At 33.8% G+C, this 23,535-nt stretch overlaps 1 protein-coding gene across 1 annotated transcript in view; it reads right to left on the reverse strand.

Moving 5' to 3' along the window:
- Window positions 1-2,770: 2,770 nt before the first annotated feature.
- LOC149794630 (uncharacterized) overlaps window positions 2,771-23,535 on the reverse strand; it is a 21,414-nt gene continuing 649 nt past the window's right edge. Inside the window, exons 2-4 of the mRNA XM_089964235.1 lie at window positions 18,558-18,663; window positions 7,987-8,160; window positions 2,771-6,300 (exon numbers count right to left, since the gene is read on the reverse strand). Of these exons, the coding sequence (XP_089820361.1) occupies window positions 6,029-6,300; window positions 7,987-8,160; window positions 18,558-18,630 (519 nt within the window). The 5' untranslated portion in view covers window positions 18,631-18,663 and the 3' untranslated portion in view covers window positions 2,771-6,028. The remainder of the gene's footprint in view (window positions 6,301-7,986; window positions 8,161-18,557; window positions 18,664-23,535) is intronic.

Consider the following 23,535-nt stretch of genomic DNA (forward strand, 5'->3'; position numbering starts at 1 on the left):
TATTGTTCTTGATTGCTTGTGCAAAGATGGACACCGCATTTTTGTGCATTCACTGAAGAAATTAGAATGACCTAGTTGTGGCTGAGAAACTACCTAGTTTGGCTGAAAAAATATTTAGTTAGGCTAACACTCCTCATGACGCATTTACATACCAAATTATAAACTCCATGGGAAATAAAGCAAGAGCTAAAATTAATTGTTACCACAAATCACAAGACCAGTATAAATATGTATATATATATATATATATATATATATATATATATATATATATATATATATATATATATATATATATATATATATATATATGTATATGTATGTATATGTATATATATATATATATATATATATATATATATATATATATATATATATATATATATATATATATATATATATATATATATATATATATATATATATTTATATATATATACATATAGATATATGTATATATATGTATATCTATATAGATATATGTAGATATATGTATATCTATATAGATATATGTATAGATATATGTATATCTATATAGATATATGTATACATATATATGTATATATATGTGTATATAGATATATCTGTATACATATATATGTATATATATATATATGTATATAGATATATCTGTATACATATATATGTATATATATATATATATATGTATATAGATATATCTGTATACATATATATGTATATATATATATATATGTATATAGATATATCTGTATACATATATATGTATATATATATATATGTATATAGATATATCTGTATACATATATATGTATATATATATATGTATATAGATATATCTGTATACATATATATGTATATATATATATGTATACACATATATCTGTACACACATATATATGTATACACATATATATGTATACACATATATCTGTATACACATATATGTATATATATATATATATGGAGAGAGAGAAATGCGTGGTATTCCAAATAACACATTTATAATCAACCTTTTAAATACCGACTTAAGTGACTCAATAAGCATCGGTGATTGTGATAATTATAAACGTAAACCCTAGCCAAGAAAAACAGTAAGCTGGGCAAATACCACTGATCAATGAAATAAACAGTTTCCCTGTTTTTTGCTGATGTGTGTAGTACCCCTCTTAAGTATGTAGTATTCTATATGGCAGAGCAAACTTTTAACTTATCTAATTATAAGATAAACCGTACCGCAAAAAAAGTATCTAATCCAAACTCTAACCTACTGCGACCGAAATATAAAAACAAGTCGCTGACTAGTAAAAATAGGTCACAGTGACCTTATGTTCACTAATAGCTGTTGTACACCTAATTATGTAATTGCATTTCAAATTATGTGACTCCATGGGCAATAGTACTTGAAAGGGGCAGTACTCCACATAACACGTCTAACCACCAACTTATTTGAATCTGCAAATAATATGGTCTGAGAGAATGGCTTAGACGCAAACACTAGGCAGAGCGTTGACAGATATCAATTAACCGCGTACGTGTAGTTGTTTTTACTGGAACCTGCTAAGACTGTATGATAAATGAAGGGAGTTACAGTTTTAATGGCAATATTGGCCGTGAAATTGCACGGGCAATTCCAGGAGAAAAGTCGACAACAATTTTTTTGTAGAAAAACAAAACCATAATGCTTTATTTTATACAAACATTTTACTTAGATGACAATAATGAAATTAAGATAAATATTTATAATTTAAAACAATAGAAAGGAAAGTACGCACATAACTGTATAGCCAAACTGAAAATATCTTTGTTGAGGAAAAGACAAAGTTACATAATATAATCTATGTCAATATAAATATGATCTACAAATATGAAGTTAGCATAACAAAGACACAAACAAAAATAAATAAATGTAATACGTGTAGTTAAGGAAGAATTATCATAATTTTTAATGTATGAGCTTCAAATGGATTTTCTTCGGTTATATGGTACTGAAAACCCATAATACATAACCAAACCATATATATATATATATATATATATATATATATATATATATATATATATATATATATATATATATATATATATATATATATATATATATATATATATATATATATATATATATATATATATATATACCACATACATTAAAATAACATGGCATTTAAAGTAAAGTGTTGATATAAAACAAATTGATATACCAGTACTATTGGTATATCAAATTGTGATCTGCCCATGGTGCAATAATGCGAATATATAAACATCCTTTCAACCAAAGGCCTATAGATCAATGATGAATTTCTACTTATTCATTAATCATAAATGACATAAGAAAATAACGATAAAAAGTATTAATAGTGTTTTCTAAATGATATTAAAATGGTATACAATTTCTTAAGAATCCTTTCTTTTTTCCATTCCTCTCTCGTACGTAAATGACAAAATAAGCATAAATATGGAGTGAGAGAGAAATACATATTGCGCTAAATGAAAACATTAAAACGGAACTTGTACAAAGTAACCTCCAGTAATCTGGTTCGTCGTAACGGTATGTTTACGCTTTCCTTGGGATCTATCTGCAGTGTTCGTAATATGAATGATACTTAGTCGCAATACACAGTGACACTAGACCTATATGTCAAATTTGTCGGTTACGAGGCACACACACTGTATTGTTTTAATCCTGTGTTGTTGTTTGCTAGACCTATTATATTGTTCTAAAAATCGATTATTAATTATTAAATATAAAAATGTGCAAATGGCTGCTCCCCCCCCCCCCCGCTCTCTCCCTCCCCCCCCCCCCCGAATTATCATGGCTAGAAACGGGAGAAAATCCACGAAAATACGAGCGTTGTGGATATTCGCTAGGGTTACACGACAATGTCTCTGGACCTATGAATGATGGTAATGTTAGTCAAGCCGTCCAAGAGAGAGAGAGAGAGAGAGAGAGAGAGAGAGGGATCTTGATCTTTTATAGTCTTTAGAAATGTTAATTAAAGCACTTAATTGAACTGTTAATATATTAAAATATTTGAATTACCTCTTATTGGTTCGTTATTTCACTTAGTTTCTATTCCATGCTAATTTTCATACGCCAGTACGTGAATGCCTGCCACCGCTCCGGTGGCCCTGTGGTTAGAGAGTCCGCCTTGGGTGCGGGAGGTCGTGGATTCGAACCCCGGCCGAGTCATACCAAATACTTATGAAAGTGGTACTAACAGCTACCTCGCTTGGCGCTCAGCATTAAGAGGTTAGTGTTAGGACTAGTCTGCCTGGCGTCAGGATAATGTGACTTGGTGGGACATGTGCTACATGTCTGCGGCATGATGTATGCACACGTGAATGTCTGACGGTACAGGTTCAGTGTACAAGAAGCTAACCGTGTTTGCAGTGCACTACTTTCTTCATAAAAAAAAAAAAAAAAAAAGAAAAAAAAAACAATTTCATGTTCAAATCATGAGTGTGTCTTATATTGATTTAATAAATGTGATAAAAAATAGAAACTGAAAAAGATAACAGAAAACACTCAACTTATCAATTTGCATACGTGATTGTGAACAAGAACAAAAATCGTAAAACTACATTTTGTAGTGGACACACTCGCAGTGTACATACTATATATAGTATTGTTTTAAGTTTTAATTTTAAAAAAAATTAAAATACCCGCTTAAAATCTGGATAATACAATTACAATTTAAAGAAAAGTTTCAAAATGACCACCTACAATATATATAAAAATATAAATGATCTATTAAGTACCTCGTCACTATTGTAAGTAAATATATAATATTTGGACAGTTTTTAAAGTATGTAGTAAAGTGAGTATTTTAGCGGTTGTAAAATGTTAGCAATTTAGCGGTCGAAAAGTGAATCCGCGAAAATAAATGACGTAAAAAATCTGCCAGTTAATAATTAACGTCCATGGACAAAATCGTAAACATATAATTAACCAACATTTACTACGCAGTCGTGGACAAAATCGCAAAAGTAGAATTAGCTAAGATATACACCGCAGTTTTGACCAAAGTCGCTAAATTTGACATGCGAGATACATGTAATCCGGCACTACGGTACTTATTATAATCGTTCTGTTAAAGACAGCAGTAACTTTACGTAAAGAGGATACAAAATATGAGAATTTAACTTCATATATAAAGTAGAAAAATTAGGTTGTAACATGCGTTTATATAAATGATAACCAAACAGTGATGCCTTCATTCAGAATTTGTGAATCAACAAATCAAATGTTAAATAAATTCATATGGTAGATTTATACTTTTTTTATTTTTCTTGAAAAGCTATTCCTGTCAAATGAAGGTAATGTTCATAAACAACTATATCACCATACACAAACTGGATATGTCATTCGCTTTAGAATCAACATAGAAATAAAACAGCTTTGATTAAGAAATCCAAACTTCCGATGTTAAAAGAATAACGCACAGTATCGATACCTCAAAGACTCTAACGATACAACGAACAATGATCCATCTATACAAATTATAGGACTCCACTATTTTAAGTATCGCCGAAAATATGATGCTCCGCACAGCCATAACAAATGATGCCAAAGAAATCTAATTAATTTACGGTGTTCAGTATCCCTATAACTGGTAATGTTGCTAAAAATCAAAACATTCAGAAAATGAATATAACGACACATATTTATAATACGATACCGGCTGAACGTAAGCTACCGTATGTTCTCGCTTATAGGATGACTGAAACTGCAAACTGCATAGACCCAGATCTGCCGTTGCATAATGCGCCAACAGATCAGTGTCTGTGCAGTTTTTTAGGAGTAATCAGTAGAATAAACAACACAGAATCTCATCTGCAGACGTATTATGCTACCACCGATCAGGATCTTTGTTGTTTATAGTTTGCCTTGATTTATTAGCAAATATAGACGGTAATGTATCAGCATACGTTTGACAGCTAAAGTTTGAATATCATATTTAATGTACTTTATGTATTTATTGCACACACACACACACACATAAATAATACTGTTAATGTGAAATATACGATGTAAAGTCCCGTTTCAACTTATGGCGAAGTATTGCAATCGCAAATATCTTGAAAATAGCAGACATACGTAAATATAATTGACGAATTGACGTTTAACCCCGGACAATAATCACGACAGGCATTCTGCAAAAATATTAATTCCAACTTTCGATGTCTATATTTCAGTACTGTGTATTCCGTTAGCAGAAGGGCGTTTGGCATAAAATTGTGGACTCAGAACTCATGCAACATTTCAGACAAACTGTTAATTTTTTAAATTCTAAACTCAATTTTGATGCAGTTTATTTGGTCTGGAAGTTTTGAGTTTCAATTTTAAGTGTTTAATGAATTTGGGTCCAATTTTTAAAATATATTCTTGATTGAAAATAAAAATCTATCTAAACAAAGTATCCAAATGCAGATCATCTTATCAACTGAACACTTCCTGGTGACAACTGGCAACGATATCCTGTACAAGGCAGTTATTATATCTTCAATACAAATGTCAAATGCACGTCTTATAAAAGAAGGACAGTGTCTAGAATATATCAGTTTTATAACATTGCTGCTTGTCATAACCTTAACATACGTAAAAACATTCTTTTCTGAGATTCAAACCCTCGGATGCAGCCATCTCTTTGCACGAACCAACCCCCATAGTCTCTAGACTAAGCGCACATCCTGCCAAAAAGGATGGAACATAGTCGTGGGCACACACACACACGCACATGTACACTATACTACACTAACATTTTGTATCGATCTTCTTTTCCTGGTTATTCTGCTACGATAGTTTTATCTAGGGTAGATAACTTCAACTTAGCAAATGCCATTGATTAGCTTTCTTGCACCATTGACTTAATTTCCCCATTTTTTCCAGTAGACTGGTTCAAGAAGAATGTTTTTTATATAAATCTTCTTGTAGTATTGCTATATACTATTGTGTCATTCAAATTACACTTTGTTCGAAGTTTCCCTCAAAAGATTTTGTCCTCCATTTTTGATATACTTTTATGATTTACATCCACCAAAGAAATTACATTCCGCACAAAGAAGAAATTACATCATTGTTCACAGCTGATAAAAACAGAATAGGAAACAGGGTATATTTCCATGAAAATATCAAGGAAATACCCCCATTACACGCATCTGTGCTACAACTCAAGATGCATCCACGCATGCGCCGTCCATTGTATTCTATTTCTCTCATCCAGCCGCAGTGACTCTGTCGGCCAAGCTCCGTTTCCTCATTTGTTCCACCATTATCTACAACACAGTCCCGAACTGTTAGACTGAAACCCGATTTGTCTGAAAAAGAGGAAAATTAAGCACAGAACAAACTGAATCAGATTCACTGAGCAGTTTCATTCCAAAGAGAACATTTTAATAATTTATATCATTTTAACAACACTATTCTTGTAGAATTAAAGGGTGAGAATGCAGACATTATTTCAAAAACAAAATTGTGCAAGGGAAGCAATCTTTTAAAAAAAATCATATCTAGCTTTTAGCTTCCGCTCTAGTTTTCTGCTGACTTTCAATAATTTCTATGACTTGGCAGATGTTAATTGTTTTCAAGAACCGATGATGACGAATAAAATATCTTCTTCCATGAAACTAATAAAAACTATGCGTACAGTCTTTATGTTTCAATGTACGTATTGATATTTTTTATCACATGGCCAAATATTTAGAACTATTATCACCGAGGGTATTAAATTGTTGCCACAGTGAACGTGTGTGAGACCTAAACGTCTCAAGTCACATATGTGTTATGATGTAAGTTCTTGAGATTGATAAAATGCCAGTAATATTTTATTCTTATGCATTTTTTTCACTTTTGGCAATTTATTTGGCTTTTAATTCTAAAATACAGAAATTATAGATTTGTGAGAAGTTGGTTAGCTATAATTAAATATAACATTTTTATGACATTTTAAATGTGTGCAATTTTCTTCTATATCTAGTGTAGTGTTGTTTAATTTTAATAAAGAGTTGCTGTGCCGCAGACTTAGATTCTTGACTTCCTTTTTTAGTTCGATCCCAGTACCTCTTCGCACATATTAGCGATGTAACATCTACATTGCTTGAGTGACAAGGCCGCTTAAAGGAAGCCAGAATGACATATTTTCTCTCCCCTCTCTTTCTATCTGAGAGTCGTTCCATCAATAAATTGCGAATGACGAAAGGACTTTATATTCTATAAACGGGCCATAATAATGGGTTGAAAAGACCCATTAACATTTATTCCTTCTTTCTTTCATGAATTATGTGTTTGACTCAACACATAAACTCCATTCAATATACATCTTGAAGATTGGTTCCTCCTCTTATTGCGCGCTCTACAGTTTCGTATTTTGCATAGGGTTAGAATTTTAAAGAAAAAGAATTTCCCTGGCTTTCTTCACTGGTTATACTGGGTATATAAAAAAGACCTTGTTTATCTTAGGTATTGTTCAAAGAACCTTTAGTTCCCTTTATTTTGGTGTATGGATCATTTTGGGTTATAGAGAATACAGCTTGGCCTTACTCCAGATGTGCAGCTCTTCTAAAACTTCCAGCTCTGCTTGATCATTTTCACTTCCTGAACTTCAGAGGCAAATTGTAAAAACAGATAAAGCCGATAACATGTTTTACATTTTGTATATTTGGTAATTTATTTGTTGTACTTTCAAAAGCTGGTATTGTCTAGTCTTGCAAAATTCATTTTTCCTATTTTAATAGCTGCTAAAAATAGTGTACTTTAGTCTAATTCAAGCTTATTCTTTTAGCACAAGGATCAGTCATTTTAGGTTTTTGTGTGCTTAGATCATGTACAATTTCCAAAAGTACAATATCCAAAGAAATGTCAGCCACATTACATCGAAGTAGCAGAGAGGTATGCCAACATTCTCTCCATTGTGCATGTTCTAAATGCAAACAACTTCACCATGCATACGCCACTCTCTCAAAAGTACATTATAATTGGTGAGCGCCCCCTCAGTCAATATTTACCATCATTTGCTATCATCTTCACGCATTCCGTTCCGGGAAATAACCCCAGTCTATCTCTTCGACCAGCCCAGCATTCCTCCTTGTAAAATTTATTATCTGTGTTATTGAAGTTGTCCTCGCAATCGGGGTTGTCGTGATTGAAGGAGGTGCAGACAAAACAACCAATTGTTTTCACTGAAAGATTATATATATATATATATATATATATATATATATATATATATATATATATATATATATATATATATATATATATATATATATACAAGTGATAGAAAAAACAGGAACCAACCCACACCTACAATAAAATTTATAGATTGAAGATTTGTAAATACAGGACAGACGAAAAATACATTATAACAGATTTGTCCGAGCTTGCCTCAATTATCTACTGCATTCGCGCGTATATGAATATGGGATGCGTCCAAACGAAGGTAATATCGCAGCATCCTGACACATCCCAACAAAGGCTTATCTCTCATGTAGTTTGTCTATTTTCTTCAGTATTATGGACATACAAACTAAACTGCTCAATTTAAATAGATACTTGTATAAATGATACTACTAATTTTGACTAATGTGTGCAAAAGACGTATCCTGAAATCTGAAACTGTTATTTATTATCCAAGGTAATATATATATATATATTACGTCAAGGGACTGAAACTATGTCAAAATGTAAAAAGACAAGGTTCAAGCAAACAAGCATTTACTTATCCAAACATATTAATATTGAATAAATTGAAAATAACTTACAACTTACAGTGCATGAATTCCTCGAATATCCTACTATTATATATATATATATATATATATATATATATATATATATATATATATATATATATATATATATATATATATATATATATATATATATATATATATATATATATATATATATATATATATATATATATATATATATAGGTTACTGCATCTGTATGGGAAGATGTGATCGAGTTTGTTTCGGATTAACACTGCACGACCTTTGGGAGTAACGTATTAATCTGAGAAAACAAGTTCATATTTTCTCATACAAATGCAATAACCTTTATATTTTATGCTCATTTTCTTATTGAACCAATTGCTTAATTAAAAAAATACACTACAAGAAACAAAGTAACTGAATTTAGACATTAGTTTCACAAAGAAGTGTCGTTTTGGTCTACTTAAAATTGAAATTTAGAGTCATATTTTGAATGGATGCCCATTGCAACAACTTTTCCAGTTGGTCTGGAATGTCTGTATTGGGGAGGGGTTGTGTTGTCGATTCTACTCAATTCTGTTGATTATTGACTGGATTTATTAGCTTTGTCAATTACATGTGATTTGAGTAGGGAGGAACGCGTCTTGAGCCAACTGCATATTTCTTTCTGTTCTGTCGTTGAATGATTGGAATCATAATGTGTGAAAAAATAAGAAATCTTTCAAATGAAATTATCAAAAAAGTAGCTAAGGAATGTCACGTTCATTTCATTTTGATTGCAGTAAGGAGAATGTTATTGCAGTTGGAAACGTAGCCGAAATTATAGTACAATTTGGCAGTGTGTAATACAATTTTAGTACCCATGACATAGCTCATGTAATACGGATTTGCAGAACGAACTAAGAAAGTACATTTTGAGTAAATTCAAGATACAAAAATGTAATTATTTTTGGTGTTATTCTTATTGCCAGCTAAAGAAGACATGTTTATTCCTTTTCACTTGTATGCTGTTTGTAGGGACCACATCTATGTTATGACCTGTATGGAGTATATGGCTATCCCAAATCCGAAACATTCTATCAAAACAGATAACGTGGAAAATTGCAAAGCAGCTGGTGTGTGACAGTCCATTCAGCGAGAGGAATTAAACATTTTTCATATGGATTATTGGCTTTGGGGTCCTTACTCTTTTACCAAAAATTGTACGTCTCTGATACATATGCCTTTTGCCTCAGTATGATTGTCTATGCTATAGTTATATACCCCGGAGAAAACTGTTCATTCTGTTTACAAAAAGTTACGAAAATGTCTCCTAAATAACAGTCGAAATGATCAGAATGGTATTTTCATTAGTTGTTGTGGATATTGCGAGATATTGCGAATATCACATTAATTCGTTGGCTTCTTTGAAAGTTTCATTTGTGACTCGGTAAATTCGCCCACATTGTTCACTTTATCATCTCTTCCTTCTAATAGATAAAACAGCTTCTTTAGTTTATCCACAAACAAACAAACAATTCTAACACAATAAAAATTAAACGTCTACTACATGATCGTACATGTTTTGTTAACAACCTTGTTCCTAACATACTATACTACTTTAGACGCAAATGTCCGCCAGTGTTAATGTCGTTAGTATCGTACAATACGGAATTATTCTGACAATGTAAAGTTAACGGAGAAAAAATGAGTAAATAATAATATCCATTTCACATCAATCTGGAAACTTTCCAAAGGTATTCCGAATGAAGATTTTAATGTGTTGGTGTGCTAAGGTGCTAGCAAAACAAAAGAACCACATTTCTAGATCCAAAAGCTTTTACTGCAAGGTAATCCAGTGAAAGTAAAATACCATGAAGTCCTTAAAATGTTTCACAAAGTCCGATAGCGTTATTTAAATATTCACGTCCTTGGATGCATTCACATAGTTCAACAGGTACTGGTTGTTTACATTAAATGTTTTCCATTCTGCTTTTCCGATAATCAATTATAAGTAAATCATGATACCCCCTCTGTCTGTCTGTCTGTCTGTCTCTGTCTGTCTCTCTCTCTCTCTCTCTCTCTCTCTCACACACACACACACAAACACACACACAGAGAAAAGACATGCATAAACTATAGAATTTTATACGTGGTGCTTGTATTCGCTTATAAAGTTCCTATATGCGCACCAAATCAACAGAATCTGAGTCACTTAAAGATTCTTCAAGAATTTAAATCACACTATTATAACATAGCTCGCATGGTCTGACCTTCTCAAATTATTGAGCCAATCAACAGTTAAATTGTGCATGATATCTCTACGGAAGAAATGTACTCCATATTGCACGCATATATATGCTAAATGAGCATTGGGAATGTTCATAGTGATGGAATATGCCAGAGGAATGCTAATTTATTAGGTGATGAATGGTCGTCATGGTGAACATTTCAGCCGATTTTGTTCGCACTAAAAATGCTTTAACGTAAACCACAGGAAACAACCATCCTTTAATTTCATATCTTTGACAGCCAAGAAATGTGAAACATTTTTTTTCTTACAGTATTATGATTTTTTAAAACAAAAATTAACTTAATAATTTCTACTAATGATCCTAAATTTCATAATTCTCAGAATAGTTTTGTTAGTATGAGCCAGTTCATGTGTGCTCAACAGAATATATATTCATCATCAACAAAGAATATCTTAATATCTTACATTCTGCGTATTTACGTGAGCTCAAAAACATCCTTTTTGCCTATATTTTAGCTGACCTGGCTGTAAGGCCGAGTAACCATGTATTAAGTCATACACGATTTCAATTAGATTTTGCAGATAAAATCCTGACATTAAAGGTCTTAACATTATTTTTACGAATGATAACGATCAGAAACAAAATTTGGCTGTCCTTACTAAAAATATAAAATTTGTTAAGCGGCTTCTTCTCAAATACATACAAGAATTACCAAATATAAAAGAAAGCATTTCTGCTTTAAATGGCTTTCAATTTTACACAAATAGTGCAGATTCAACGTCAAATATGGACGCCTTTGCTAAAAATAGAAAAACCTTATATCGATGTCTAAAAGACTGCTCATAGAAAGCATCGTGACATAAAGTTCTTTAAATTTTTACACATTGAACTATTTTCCATCAAATATGGCCACCATTCCTAACAAAATAAAATTAAAAGCTTCGTTAACCTCTTCTCAAAAGCTACTCAAACGAATTTGATCAAATTTGACATGACACATCCTTGCATAAATGTTTCACTTGGTACGTAAATGCTGATCTGTCATAAAATATGAAGATACAAGGGGCGAAACACTAAAACAAAAAAGAATTTGACCAACTTTGACAGAGAAAAAAACACAACTTCCTGGTATAAAATGCCCTGCAACAATGGACAAATCGAATACGGCAAAAATATAGAAAACCTTGAAACTGATGTTTTCATAGCATATGCAATTTACACATCACAAGGCCACTTGTGTCTCTTGTTTTTTGTTTGACACTTCAAGTTGCAGAGAAATCCGATAGAGCACACTAGTTAAGCCATGCATCTTTGCAAGGAAGATCGATTACATGTTTCAAAATAATAACCAATGTATTAGTCACAATTACAGTCGACAACATTGATGTTCACTAACCTTTTCAACCAATCGTAAGATTATATATCACATGATACTGATGTTCATTAATCATTTTTAACAAGCGGTAAGATTATGTACATTACATCTTATCACTGTAAAGCTCGTTAAACAAGCGGCAATATTACGTACTACAGTGTTCTATTGCTGGAGGTCAAAGTATTCCCATTAAGAGCCAAATATAACAGAGCTATAGTGAAACAACATTAGTTCTGACAGACATGAATTATGCTTTGGCAGTAGGAACACGATTCCTGTTAAGATGCCGTGATTGCTTTTTGGAGTCATGCCAAACACTATCAAAAATTCTGTAATGCGGCCCACGCATAAAAACAGACTTGCTTATACTAAGGTCTCACTGGATAGTTTCGTATTTTGACATCCCCCTATTTTGTAAGGTATAATGCATGAACCTAATTATCACAAGCCTAGCATTTATAAATTCACACATAAGCTAAATCTGTAATGTGGTTTAGATTTAGTTTGAGTTAGGCTTGGAAATGGGTTGGCTTGTTGGTAACTGCCTGTCACAGTTAGATGAGCATTGGATATCAAATGCGTAACTTGGGCTGCAAATGAGCAAGCGACTTGACTTACGTATTTACGTGTGTCTGTTACAGAGGTAAATATCTAAAACTCCAGATGGTTGAGAGGTGATGAAAAGTATGCTAATGTGTTATAGTACTAGTGAACTTTATTCATGCATAAGGCACATACTGATTCTTTTGGCTGCCTTGTCACAGGAAAATATTCAAAATAGATATTTCCTGTCAAAAATAAATGTAAAATTTAGGGGTTGATGGCAGTGTTGGTTCAGTATAAAAACCACTTGCATCAAGAATTAACCTGATTGCTGCAGTCAAAATCTCACATGTAAGCTTTCTACAAAAATCATTAGTTTGTTTTTATTTGTATCTTCAGTGTAAAATTATTCTCCTTTTTCTGCAATAGGTCATTGTTGGATTGTTGGATGAAAATTCACCAGATAAACTGTCCAGTGAGACCTAACGAGAGAGAGAGAGAGAGAGAGAGAGAGAGAGAGATTACCCATTAAACACACAGGAACACCAGAAGAAGAAAATCAAATTACCGGTAATCGTTGATGATAAAATTTATTGAATTATATATGACCGCTTCGATCTGCATGTACGAGTATTTTGATTTTGAACACTGGTATCTTCCCACATGTTTAGTATTGTTTTGGTTTTTTTTAGTTTCACATGGGGGGGGGGGCACCATAATATTTTCAGTGCTTAGGGCCCTGCAAGACATATATATATATATATATATATATATATATATATATATATATATATATATATATATATATATATATATATATATATATATATATATAGAGAGAGAGAGAGAGAGAGAGAGAGAGAGAGAGAGAGAGAGAGAGAGAGATATAATGTAATACTGTCTCCAATTTCCAATTTAGAGGTTAAACAGAAGGATTGATATTATTGAATTATGGGATTAGTCCAAATAAAGATGTTTGTTTATATGAATTTTGGAGTGCAGGTCATCAAACGGTAATTTTGCGTAACAAGTATTTTCCATGCAGCCTCAAGATAATTATGTCAAGAACCCAATCCTATTGATATGGATTGGATAGGCAAACTCCATATTGTTTGCTGACGTGTTTGGAGTAGATTTTAAATGCATTGTGCTTCGAGCTAACGTTAGTACTCATCTGATTGATGCACCATCTCAAACAATCAAGTACAACCTCTCTTAGGTTATTACTCGACGCGATGCGAACGAATCATCTCCTCTAATCAATACATCTCTGCCTTACAGGGCTTAAAGCCATCATTTACAGACGACTGCATATAAATTTGGTTGGTGTTTTCGGTTAGGTTATATAGTGCCAAGGCAACTGGAGTAAACTATTTTGCCCAAGGACACACCACGGTAGCCGACGCAGGCTGATTTGATGGTAGGATTCGAACCCGTACCATTTTGGTCGCGAGTCCTGCGCGCGACTATAGAGCCAACTTGGCTCCTAGATCGCCAATGAAATTTTTGAAGTATATTAGGTTTTTCTCTTTTTTAATTATCTTTTAAAGTGTATGTTTTTACATATGAAAGGGTCCATCCAAACAAAAATCACAAAAATCTAGGCGTTGGTGTGCTTTTTCCTAACGCTACTCTTCGCTGACTTCATTTCCATAAGAAAGGTTCATTGTATAGAAGACTACGGGAAAATACCCTGGCACTAAATTCACATACACTTATAGTTGAATGAATATTTTAAAATGCATTAAATTTGAACAGATTCAAGATAATAAAATGCAATTATTAAATGCACAAAGAAAATGGTATATTGGTGTTGGTGAATTAATATTTTCAGTATGACACAATTAATGACGTCAAATCGGTCTTCCGCAACACGTCGTAAATTGCTAAATATTTATATTAGTCTCGGATGCTTTTTGTTGACTTTCTAATTGTGATCATTTAAAGTATGCACAGAGACCCCTTGCATTATTTAATGTGTGTGATTCGGATTTTTAACGTAGCTTTAACAAATTTTCAGTCATATCGCTACAATGTCATCAGTGTGGCAGTTTATAGTGATGTCTAGAACTGGGGCATCATGCCGCTGACATGTATCATGATGTCCCAGCCAGTCAAATTATCCTGACACCAGGCCGACCAATCCTAACATAAACCTCTGTTAGTAACAATTTTGTAAGTCTTTGGTATGACTCGGCCGGGGATCGAACCCGACCTCCCGCATCCGTGGCAGACGTTCTAACCACTAGGCCACCGGGGCGGTTACATTATTTAATAAGACACAGAAGAAAGACACAGAAGTCACAACCATGTGATTTTACATCAAATATCTCCCAGAATTCATAGTGTCACGGCACACCTAAGTTAAAAAGTGACGTAATAACGATGATCTCATAGTGAAACAATCGCGCCATTTTGAGGTGAGCAGTAAGCGTTCATTTTACAAAAGCTGACTATGATAAACGTTTCTGAGACAGCATCAGAAACCATTTTCAATTACATGGAAGTCATCTTCAGTAACCCACCAATCGATACTGAAGCCAGTATATGTGTGCTGCTTCGGAAATGTGCGTATCTCGTATATCAAAGACTTTAATTCATGGCCAGACATCTACCATCCGGCCTTTCGAATCAGTCCAAAAATACAGATCTGAGGAGAATATCTGCGTAGTAAGTGATCTAGAATTTTCTCTTTTCCACTCAGAATTCACACAGATGTACCTTCATTGTATTGATACAATGTTCATACACAATATTTCGAGTTTTACTGTTCAATCATTCAAATTAGAGTTTGAAACAAAGTGTAGGCTCATTTTTGTAGATCATCTCCTTGCAAAAACAAAAAACCAACAACAACAAAACAGAACCTTCGCAGCAACATATTTCCTTTCGATTACAGTTTTAGACTGTTCTCTATGTCCATACTTCTCATCATTTCCTAGACAACAAAGTTGTCTCATCTTTAAATATATTCACTTAATATTATTTATGAAGTTCGACTCCGACCTATAAAACTGAAGAACCATCAATCAGTGTACATATTTAATATAATAATAATAATATTATTATTATTAATAATAATAATAATGAGGACTTTGTATAGCGCCTAATCTTTAGACGCTCTAAGCGCTTTAAAACATTAGACAACACTTATAAGATAAAAAACATTAATAATATTATTACAAAAACAAACACCATGAAATTAGAAAAACATTAAAAAATAATTAAAAAAAACATGAGAATATTTCAGGTAGGAAACATTATTAGGTCTTTAAGTGTTCTTGCAGTCGAAGTAAGTGAGTTTTGAGAGCCATCTTGAATGTGATCACTGTGTCTTTCTGTCTAAGTTCAGTGGGCAATTCATTCCACGTTGCTGGGTCCAGGTATGCAAAAGAACGCTGTCCATCTGACTTTGTTTTCATAGTGGGAATAATGAGTATACGATTGTCAGAAGAGGAGCGTAAGTATCTTGCTGGTGTGTACACATGGGTAAGGTCGGATAGGTATGTTGGACTATTGTCCGACAGTGAAACGTAGCACAGAGAACAAATTTTGTGTTTGATTCTGGATCGAATGGATAGCCAGTGTAGGGTACAGAGCAGCGGGGAGGTGTGCTCTGATCGTGGTACTCTAAGTATGATCCAAGCAGCTGTGTTTTAAACTTTTTGAAGTTTCTGGAGTAGATATTGAGATGAACCAGACAGAATTGAGTTACAATAGTCCAGTCTTGAAAGTACTAATGAACACACAAGTGTTTTAGTGGCATCAACTGAAAGATATTTGCGAATTGAGCTGATGCGTCTCGGCTCAAGATATGCAGCCTTGCATATATTCATGATATGTTGGTGCAGTGAGAGAGTACTGTCCAGAGTAACATCTAGGTTTCGTACTGATTGTGTGAATTTAATGTTGGCGTTGCTGATATTTATTGTTTGAGGTAAAGGATGTGAATGAGAAAGTCTTTGTGTTGTGATCAGAATGGTCTCAGCTTTATCATCATTCATCTGCAGCTTGTTACATGTCATCCATGATTTCACATCAGAAATGCACCTCTCTACACCTTGGATGGTAGCATCATCTTCAGTTGGGTGGCTAGATTTGTATATTTGGGTGTCATCAGCGTACAATTGGTGAGACACTGGATGATGATCTATGACATTTGAGAGCGACTGAGTGTACAGAATGAAGAGAACAGGTCCAAGAACAGACCCCTGTAGAACACCAAAACATAGATCAACTGGGCAGGAGTGTATTCCATTTGCAGATACAATTTGTGTCCTGTTGACCAAGTAGGACTTGAACCACATTAAGGCTGTATCATGAATGCCAAATACATGCTGGAGACGGTGAAATAATATATCATGGTCTATTGTGTCAAATGCTAAAGACAAATCAAGGAGGGTGAGGACTGTAATCTTTCCGCTATCCAACGCAGAGAGAATGTCATTAACTACTTTTAGAAGAGTAGTTTCAGTACTGTGGCAAAGGCGATATGCAGATTGTACATTGCTAAAAAAAGACTGTTTGAATTTAGATGAGATACAAGCTGGGATAGAACAACCTTTTCTTAGATGTTTGATATGAATGGGAGATTAGAAACTGGGCGATAGTTCTTTAAATCGTTATGGTCTAGTGTTGGTTTCTTCAGCAGAGGCTTTACAATGGCAGTTTTGCAAAATGATGGGAATTCCCTGATGAGAGAGAGGTATTAATAACATCAGTTAGTGAAGTCAATACTGGATCTAAGCACTCAAGCAGCAGTGATGTTGGAACTGGATCAAGTTCACATGACTTTGGTGCACTCTTCATCACGATTTTACGTACGAAATCCATAGAGACAGGTTCAAATGCTGCTAATGGTTGCCGCTCAAATTCTAAATATAAGCGTGTGATGATTCGTACAAGGCGGAATATGTCAAGTCCAAAATATATGTTGTAATCCAAATGCACCGTCATATTTCAAACTAAATGGACAGTATTGTGCTGACGCGCCGTTAACATACATACATACATACATACATACGCACATACATATATACATACGCACATACATGCGTATTAAATTGTAGTATGACATAATAATGTAATTGCGAGCATGTAGAGTCAGTACATTCCTCTGAGTTTCTATCCATATAAATAAATATATAAAAAATCAATTTTATATATATATATATATATATATATATATATATATATATATATATATATATATATATATATATATATATATATATATATATTAAACTCTAAATAGCAATTTCTTTTTAAATTTAAAAAGTACGAATCCAATCTCAACCCTAAGAACTGAAACCCAGAAATATAAAGTGACCGATATAACACAAGGCAATATAAAGTGAGATATGTAGTATATATAAATGTGAATTTACGTTTGTAATGCAAGAGTAAAGAGTAACAGATGTAATATAAGGTAATATGAAATGGCAGATGGAATACAAGGAAATATGAAGTAACAGATCAAAACAAAAGGAAATAAAAGTGACAGATTCAATACAAGAAACAGATATTGAATGTTATGCAACACTAGTGGTGATGCACATGAAAATTATTTACCTTGAGTATAACCTATATTTTGTTTTATAACAACAAAAAACGGATACAAAATATTTAAAAATAACCTAAACGTAAACTAACGTAACATGGTGGCAGATTAACAGCTTCCAGACACAACCATTGATCAATACTGACTTACCAACTTTAACTTCTTGGAAGAAGCAGCAGAGAACGCCGTATAAAATGAATGCAGAGTCCCACCTGAATAGCATTTTTATACCATCTTCAGAGATATCGCTGGTTTCCTGAATGAAAAAAACATTTTGAATAATGTGGTTTTCTTTTCTTGTGATTTAACCTTACTCTAGAATGGAAAATATTAATAGCACATCTGTTCCATATTTCACGATAATTGAACAAGGTACGGTATCTCACTAAGATTTCTGTAGCAGACACAAGGCTCAGGGTAAATTTCTCGTCGTCGGTCATAATCTTTCGTCTCTTTTGTGGCCATTCCGATATTTTCAATCATTTAAGAGAAAATTGTAAATGTGGAGTTTGAGTCAGTGCGGTTCGATGAACTAGTTTAAGTCACTATACTGAACCTGGCTCCCATGGGCATTCATACTAAACTCACGATGTGCGCGAACGAGACTCCCAGTTTATCCCATAAGTGTGCTGTCCGACATAAATATATCGAATAATTCGCAAAGAGCCAAAATCGTTTGTATAGAAATTGATTTGCAGGGATTTGTCATTCCCGAAATGTCCAATTCGTAATACCGAATTGTGTAAAGGCTCACAAAATGCCTTCTGTTTTTTTTGTTCTTGTTTTTTTTCTTTTTTTCTTAAAGTGACAAGAATTTGAAATTTCAAACAAAAAACGGAACGTCGACGTACAAGCAAACTCGATTCTTCAAATGTGTGTAAGTGTATACAAAAGAAAAGAAATGGACAAAAAATACCTATTAGATACTAAAAAATAGATGAATTGTAGGTTGAATGGTTTCATGCACGAACATGAGTGTATGTATGAATGTTATTGTAATGGGGTTTAACGCCATTTTTCAGCATAACACATGGCGGCCAGTATAACTCGTGAAGGAAGAACCCGGGAAAACCCCTGAAAGAACCACTGACCCATGGGAAGCTGCTGGCAAGCTTTTTTACGTCCCCACATTGGCCGAACCCGAGACTCGAACCCATGCAAACAGATGTGAGATGTCTGTGATCGATTAAACTGAACGCCTAATATTAGACCACTCAGCTATGTATGTATGTATGTATGTATGTATGTATGTATGTATGTATGTATGTATGTATGTATGTATGTATGCTGCATGTAGTTGGGTAGGTTGAGCGTGCTAAAAGGAACATATCTTTGAGAAACAAACTCACCAAAAATATGTTCTAGCATGGTTGAAGTGCACCTTTATACGTGCAGCGTTTCGTTGGTGAAATTATCACGGAGAGAAGATTTTTAGAACAGAGATATACTGAAATGATTGGCAAAGCTCATTCGCTGTTTCAGCATGGTGACAACTACATGTCACGTTTTCGACGGCAACGGCAGTGCCAACAGTAAGATTATATGTTAGTTCTGTTGGATTTTTTGTCAACTCTGATGGTAGTTGTTGGTGGTTGGAGTGGGTGTGGTTGAGAGGATACATAAATGCACGGGCCTCAGGTCAGATGGACCCCTGTTTTTAATTAGGTGTTTTCACAAATTTTAGACAAGATTAGTCAGCGAATTTTGTCGTTCGGCTAAGTATCATATCCACCGGTTTTGTTGTTCGTCCGAATCTCATATCTACCGGTTTGTCTTTCGGCTAAGTGTCATATCTACCGGTTTGTCGTTAGGCGTCTTATGTCACGTGTTTAGGTTCGAATAAACAGCAACACAAGAAAGTGTGAAAAAACAAGCTTTGAAAAAATATATAAATTTATTTTCTGGAGAGTTCTGTAAAAATTTAAAAAATTATGAATCTGCGGTTTTAAGAATCAAATCCAAAAAATAATCCAAGAATAATCCACGATATTTTTTTGAAGTCCTAATTACAAATTGTTCTACTGATTTCACGTTCGAATCCCGACAAAGACTCCAAGATGGAAGGCAATGACGTACGCTGTAACCTGTGGTGTTGACGTCTACAATTCCTTGTAGAAACAAGAATTATCACTCCAGTTTTGGAAATCTAAATAAATTTCTTATAAGAACTGTCTTTGATTAGGAATCTCACATGAGCACGTGTACTTTTCAGGAAAAAAAGAATTAATCCTTTTGAATCCAAATAATTTTAAATAACTCCAAACAGCACAACATACAACTTCCAGAGCAGCAGACCAACCTCTACGGAGAATAATTCTCAAAAAAAAGGTTACATCGTCTTCTAAAACGTAAACAGAGGGTCATGTGATCATGTTCTGGAAGCTCGTAGAAATTAGGTACTTGTTAAAGATCACGTATACCCAGTGTGACCCTGACGAAAACTAATTATTTTACTCTAAGAAATAAAATAAAATAAAAAAATTGTTTACATTTTAAACACGAAGTCCTCTCATGACCTCAACAACAACCAATCATTTTAAAATAAAAAATAGAACTTGTTTACGTGGTTGCTACAAATTTTGAATCAGGCCAGGATTTATATCAACACCTGGTGTTTATAAACTAACAGTCAAGGTCAAACTATTTTCTGAAAAAGTATCGTCTCAAGTGAATAAATTTACATTACAATATCATGTAATTAAAAATATTTTAAAAAATTAAAACTGACAAACAATTAAATTGAAATAAATTTATATTAAACCAGATATAATTAAATCAAATATACATAACAGGCTAAGCGTAATATCTACTGGTTTGTCGTTGGCTAAGTGTCATATCTATCGGTTTGTCTTTCGGCTAGATATATCGTCGAGAGACGTTTTTGTCAATATGTCGCATTAGCATGTTTCCATTGAAAGAGATATCAATTAACCAGATGTCTTAGGTCTATTTATATTTTTTCTTCTATAACACATGAGTGAATGATGTCTATCATGGCAGCTCAATGGCTTGCTTCCTGTTAAACTTTACATTCACCGTAGGGGTAATACAAGGTTTTCTCTGTGCACAAGAAAAATTCAGAGCCTGGGGATTAAAACTCGACGGAGTATTCTGGCAGACGTTTGCCCACGACAAATCACGTATTAACATTGTTTTTGTATTATCAGTTACTACTAAATCAATCAAATAGCAAATACGTACAAAAGAGCAATTAAAAAAAATATGTTGCAACTTAATTACACAATGATGAATCTTTCAGCCAGAACATTTGAAGATTGATGATTTTGAAACACTAAATATTGTTAAAATAATTTGTGAACTTCTTAGGTTCAACATTTTTAACTGTAGCAGAGTTTGCGACAATGGGGTTATGGAAGAGGCTTAGATCCAGCTAAAACAGAAATCCAACAACATGCAGTCATATAATAATAATAATAATGATAATAATAATAAGAGCTCTATCATAACCATTTATTTTAAAGGCGAAATGAATAAGCATTTTAGCGTACCGAACTAGTGACCAGCTGTAGTCAACGCTTCAGCTTACGGAGCTAAAATGTGTAAAATAGAATGTTGCTACACTATTTGTTTACCCAATTTATACGACTGTGTGAAAATTCATTCATCAGTTTCAAGCTCAATACTAGTATAAGGATCGGATAAAACTTAGCGTGTGGGTGGGTGTTTCTCGGAGTAAACGGAATAGAATTCCTCCTCTCTTGTCATACGCCCCTGTATACTTAGATATGCAACACCCTCTCAAGTCTATTAGCGGTTACAATCTCATTTTTGCCACATTATGTACAGTCCTACTTCAATCATTGTGCTGTATCAAAATCTCTAAATTTCAGTCCAGTATCATTTCGAATTCTCTTTTAACACCGAAAACCTTTCAAGATCTTACATTTTACAACTCGTTAATATCTCATATCTTGCATTTCCCGATAATACAATCTAAAGAAAATGTTCTGTACTGCTGACTGCTTAGTCACAAGGGCATTCCGACTAATGAGGGGGCGGCTGAAGCAGCCAAAGCTGCCCTGCAGTCACCCGTTTGTAAATGGAATGGAAGTGTTACATTAGTCGTCATTCTCTATTTACTTAGCACAATATGTGGACTTATAGAGTCTTCATGTACCTAACCTATACCTACCCCTTCTGAAGGGGAAACATCAACTGTATTGTGTACTCTATCTTCCTGTCGACTTTCACCCAGTGAGATAGAAGTGTTTTGATGTCCACTGACAGTTAAGCATATTCTTGTCGACATCCATCCAATGGGACATAAGTCTTTTACTGTCCATTCGATGTCCACTGTCAGTTAAGCATATTTCTTTCGCCATCCATTCATCCAGTGGGACAGAGCTCATTTACTGTCAACTCGACGTCCACTGTCAGTTAAGCACATTCTTTTCGACATCTATCCACTGGGACAGTGCAATTAAGATTTTTTTAACGTAGCTTTAACAATTTTTCAGTCATATCTCTGTGATGTCCGCAGTGTGGCAGTTTATGGTGATGTCAATTTGGGGCATCATGCCGCAGACATGTAGCATGATGTCCCACCCAGTCACATTATCCTGACATCAGACCGACAAGTCCTAACACTAGCCTCTTAATGCTGAGCGCCTAGCGAGGAAGCTGAATTTACCATTTTTGTTAGTCTTTAGTATGACTCGGCCAGGGTTCGAACACACGACCCCCACCCGCTTCTGAGGCGGACGCTCTAACCACTAGGCCACCGGAGCGGTGGTCACCGGGACAGAAGTCTTTTACTGTCAACTCGACGTCCACTCAGTTAAGCACATTCGTTTCGACCTTCACCCAGTGCAACAGGAGCGTTTTAAGGTCACCCAGTGTGACATAAGTATTTGAAGGTCACCCAATGCTACAGAAGCGTTCTTACGTCACCCAGTATGACAGAAGTGTTTTAATGTCAGTTCGATGTAGGAATGTCTTTGATGATACGCCAACAGATAAATTCTAACTTGTTAAAGAATGTGTTTATATAACAAACTCTGACCCTATATATAAGGACATTAAATGTTTATATTTGCATTATATTTTATAAGCCTATATCAGATATTTAATGTCTTTACCAATTATATTTTATGTTGTGAGAGTACGT

Source organism: Sinohyriopsis cumingii, chromosome 7 (genome assembly GCF_028554795.1).
Source record: "Sinohyriopsis cumingii isolate HCF-2022 chromosome 7, ASM2855479v2, whole genome shotgun sequence".
NCBI classification, from domain to species: domain Eukaryota; kingdom Metazoa; phylum Mollusca; class Bivalvia; order Unionida; family Unionidae; genus Sinohyriopsis; species Sinohyriopsis cumingii.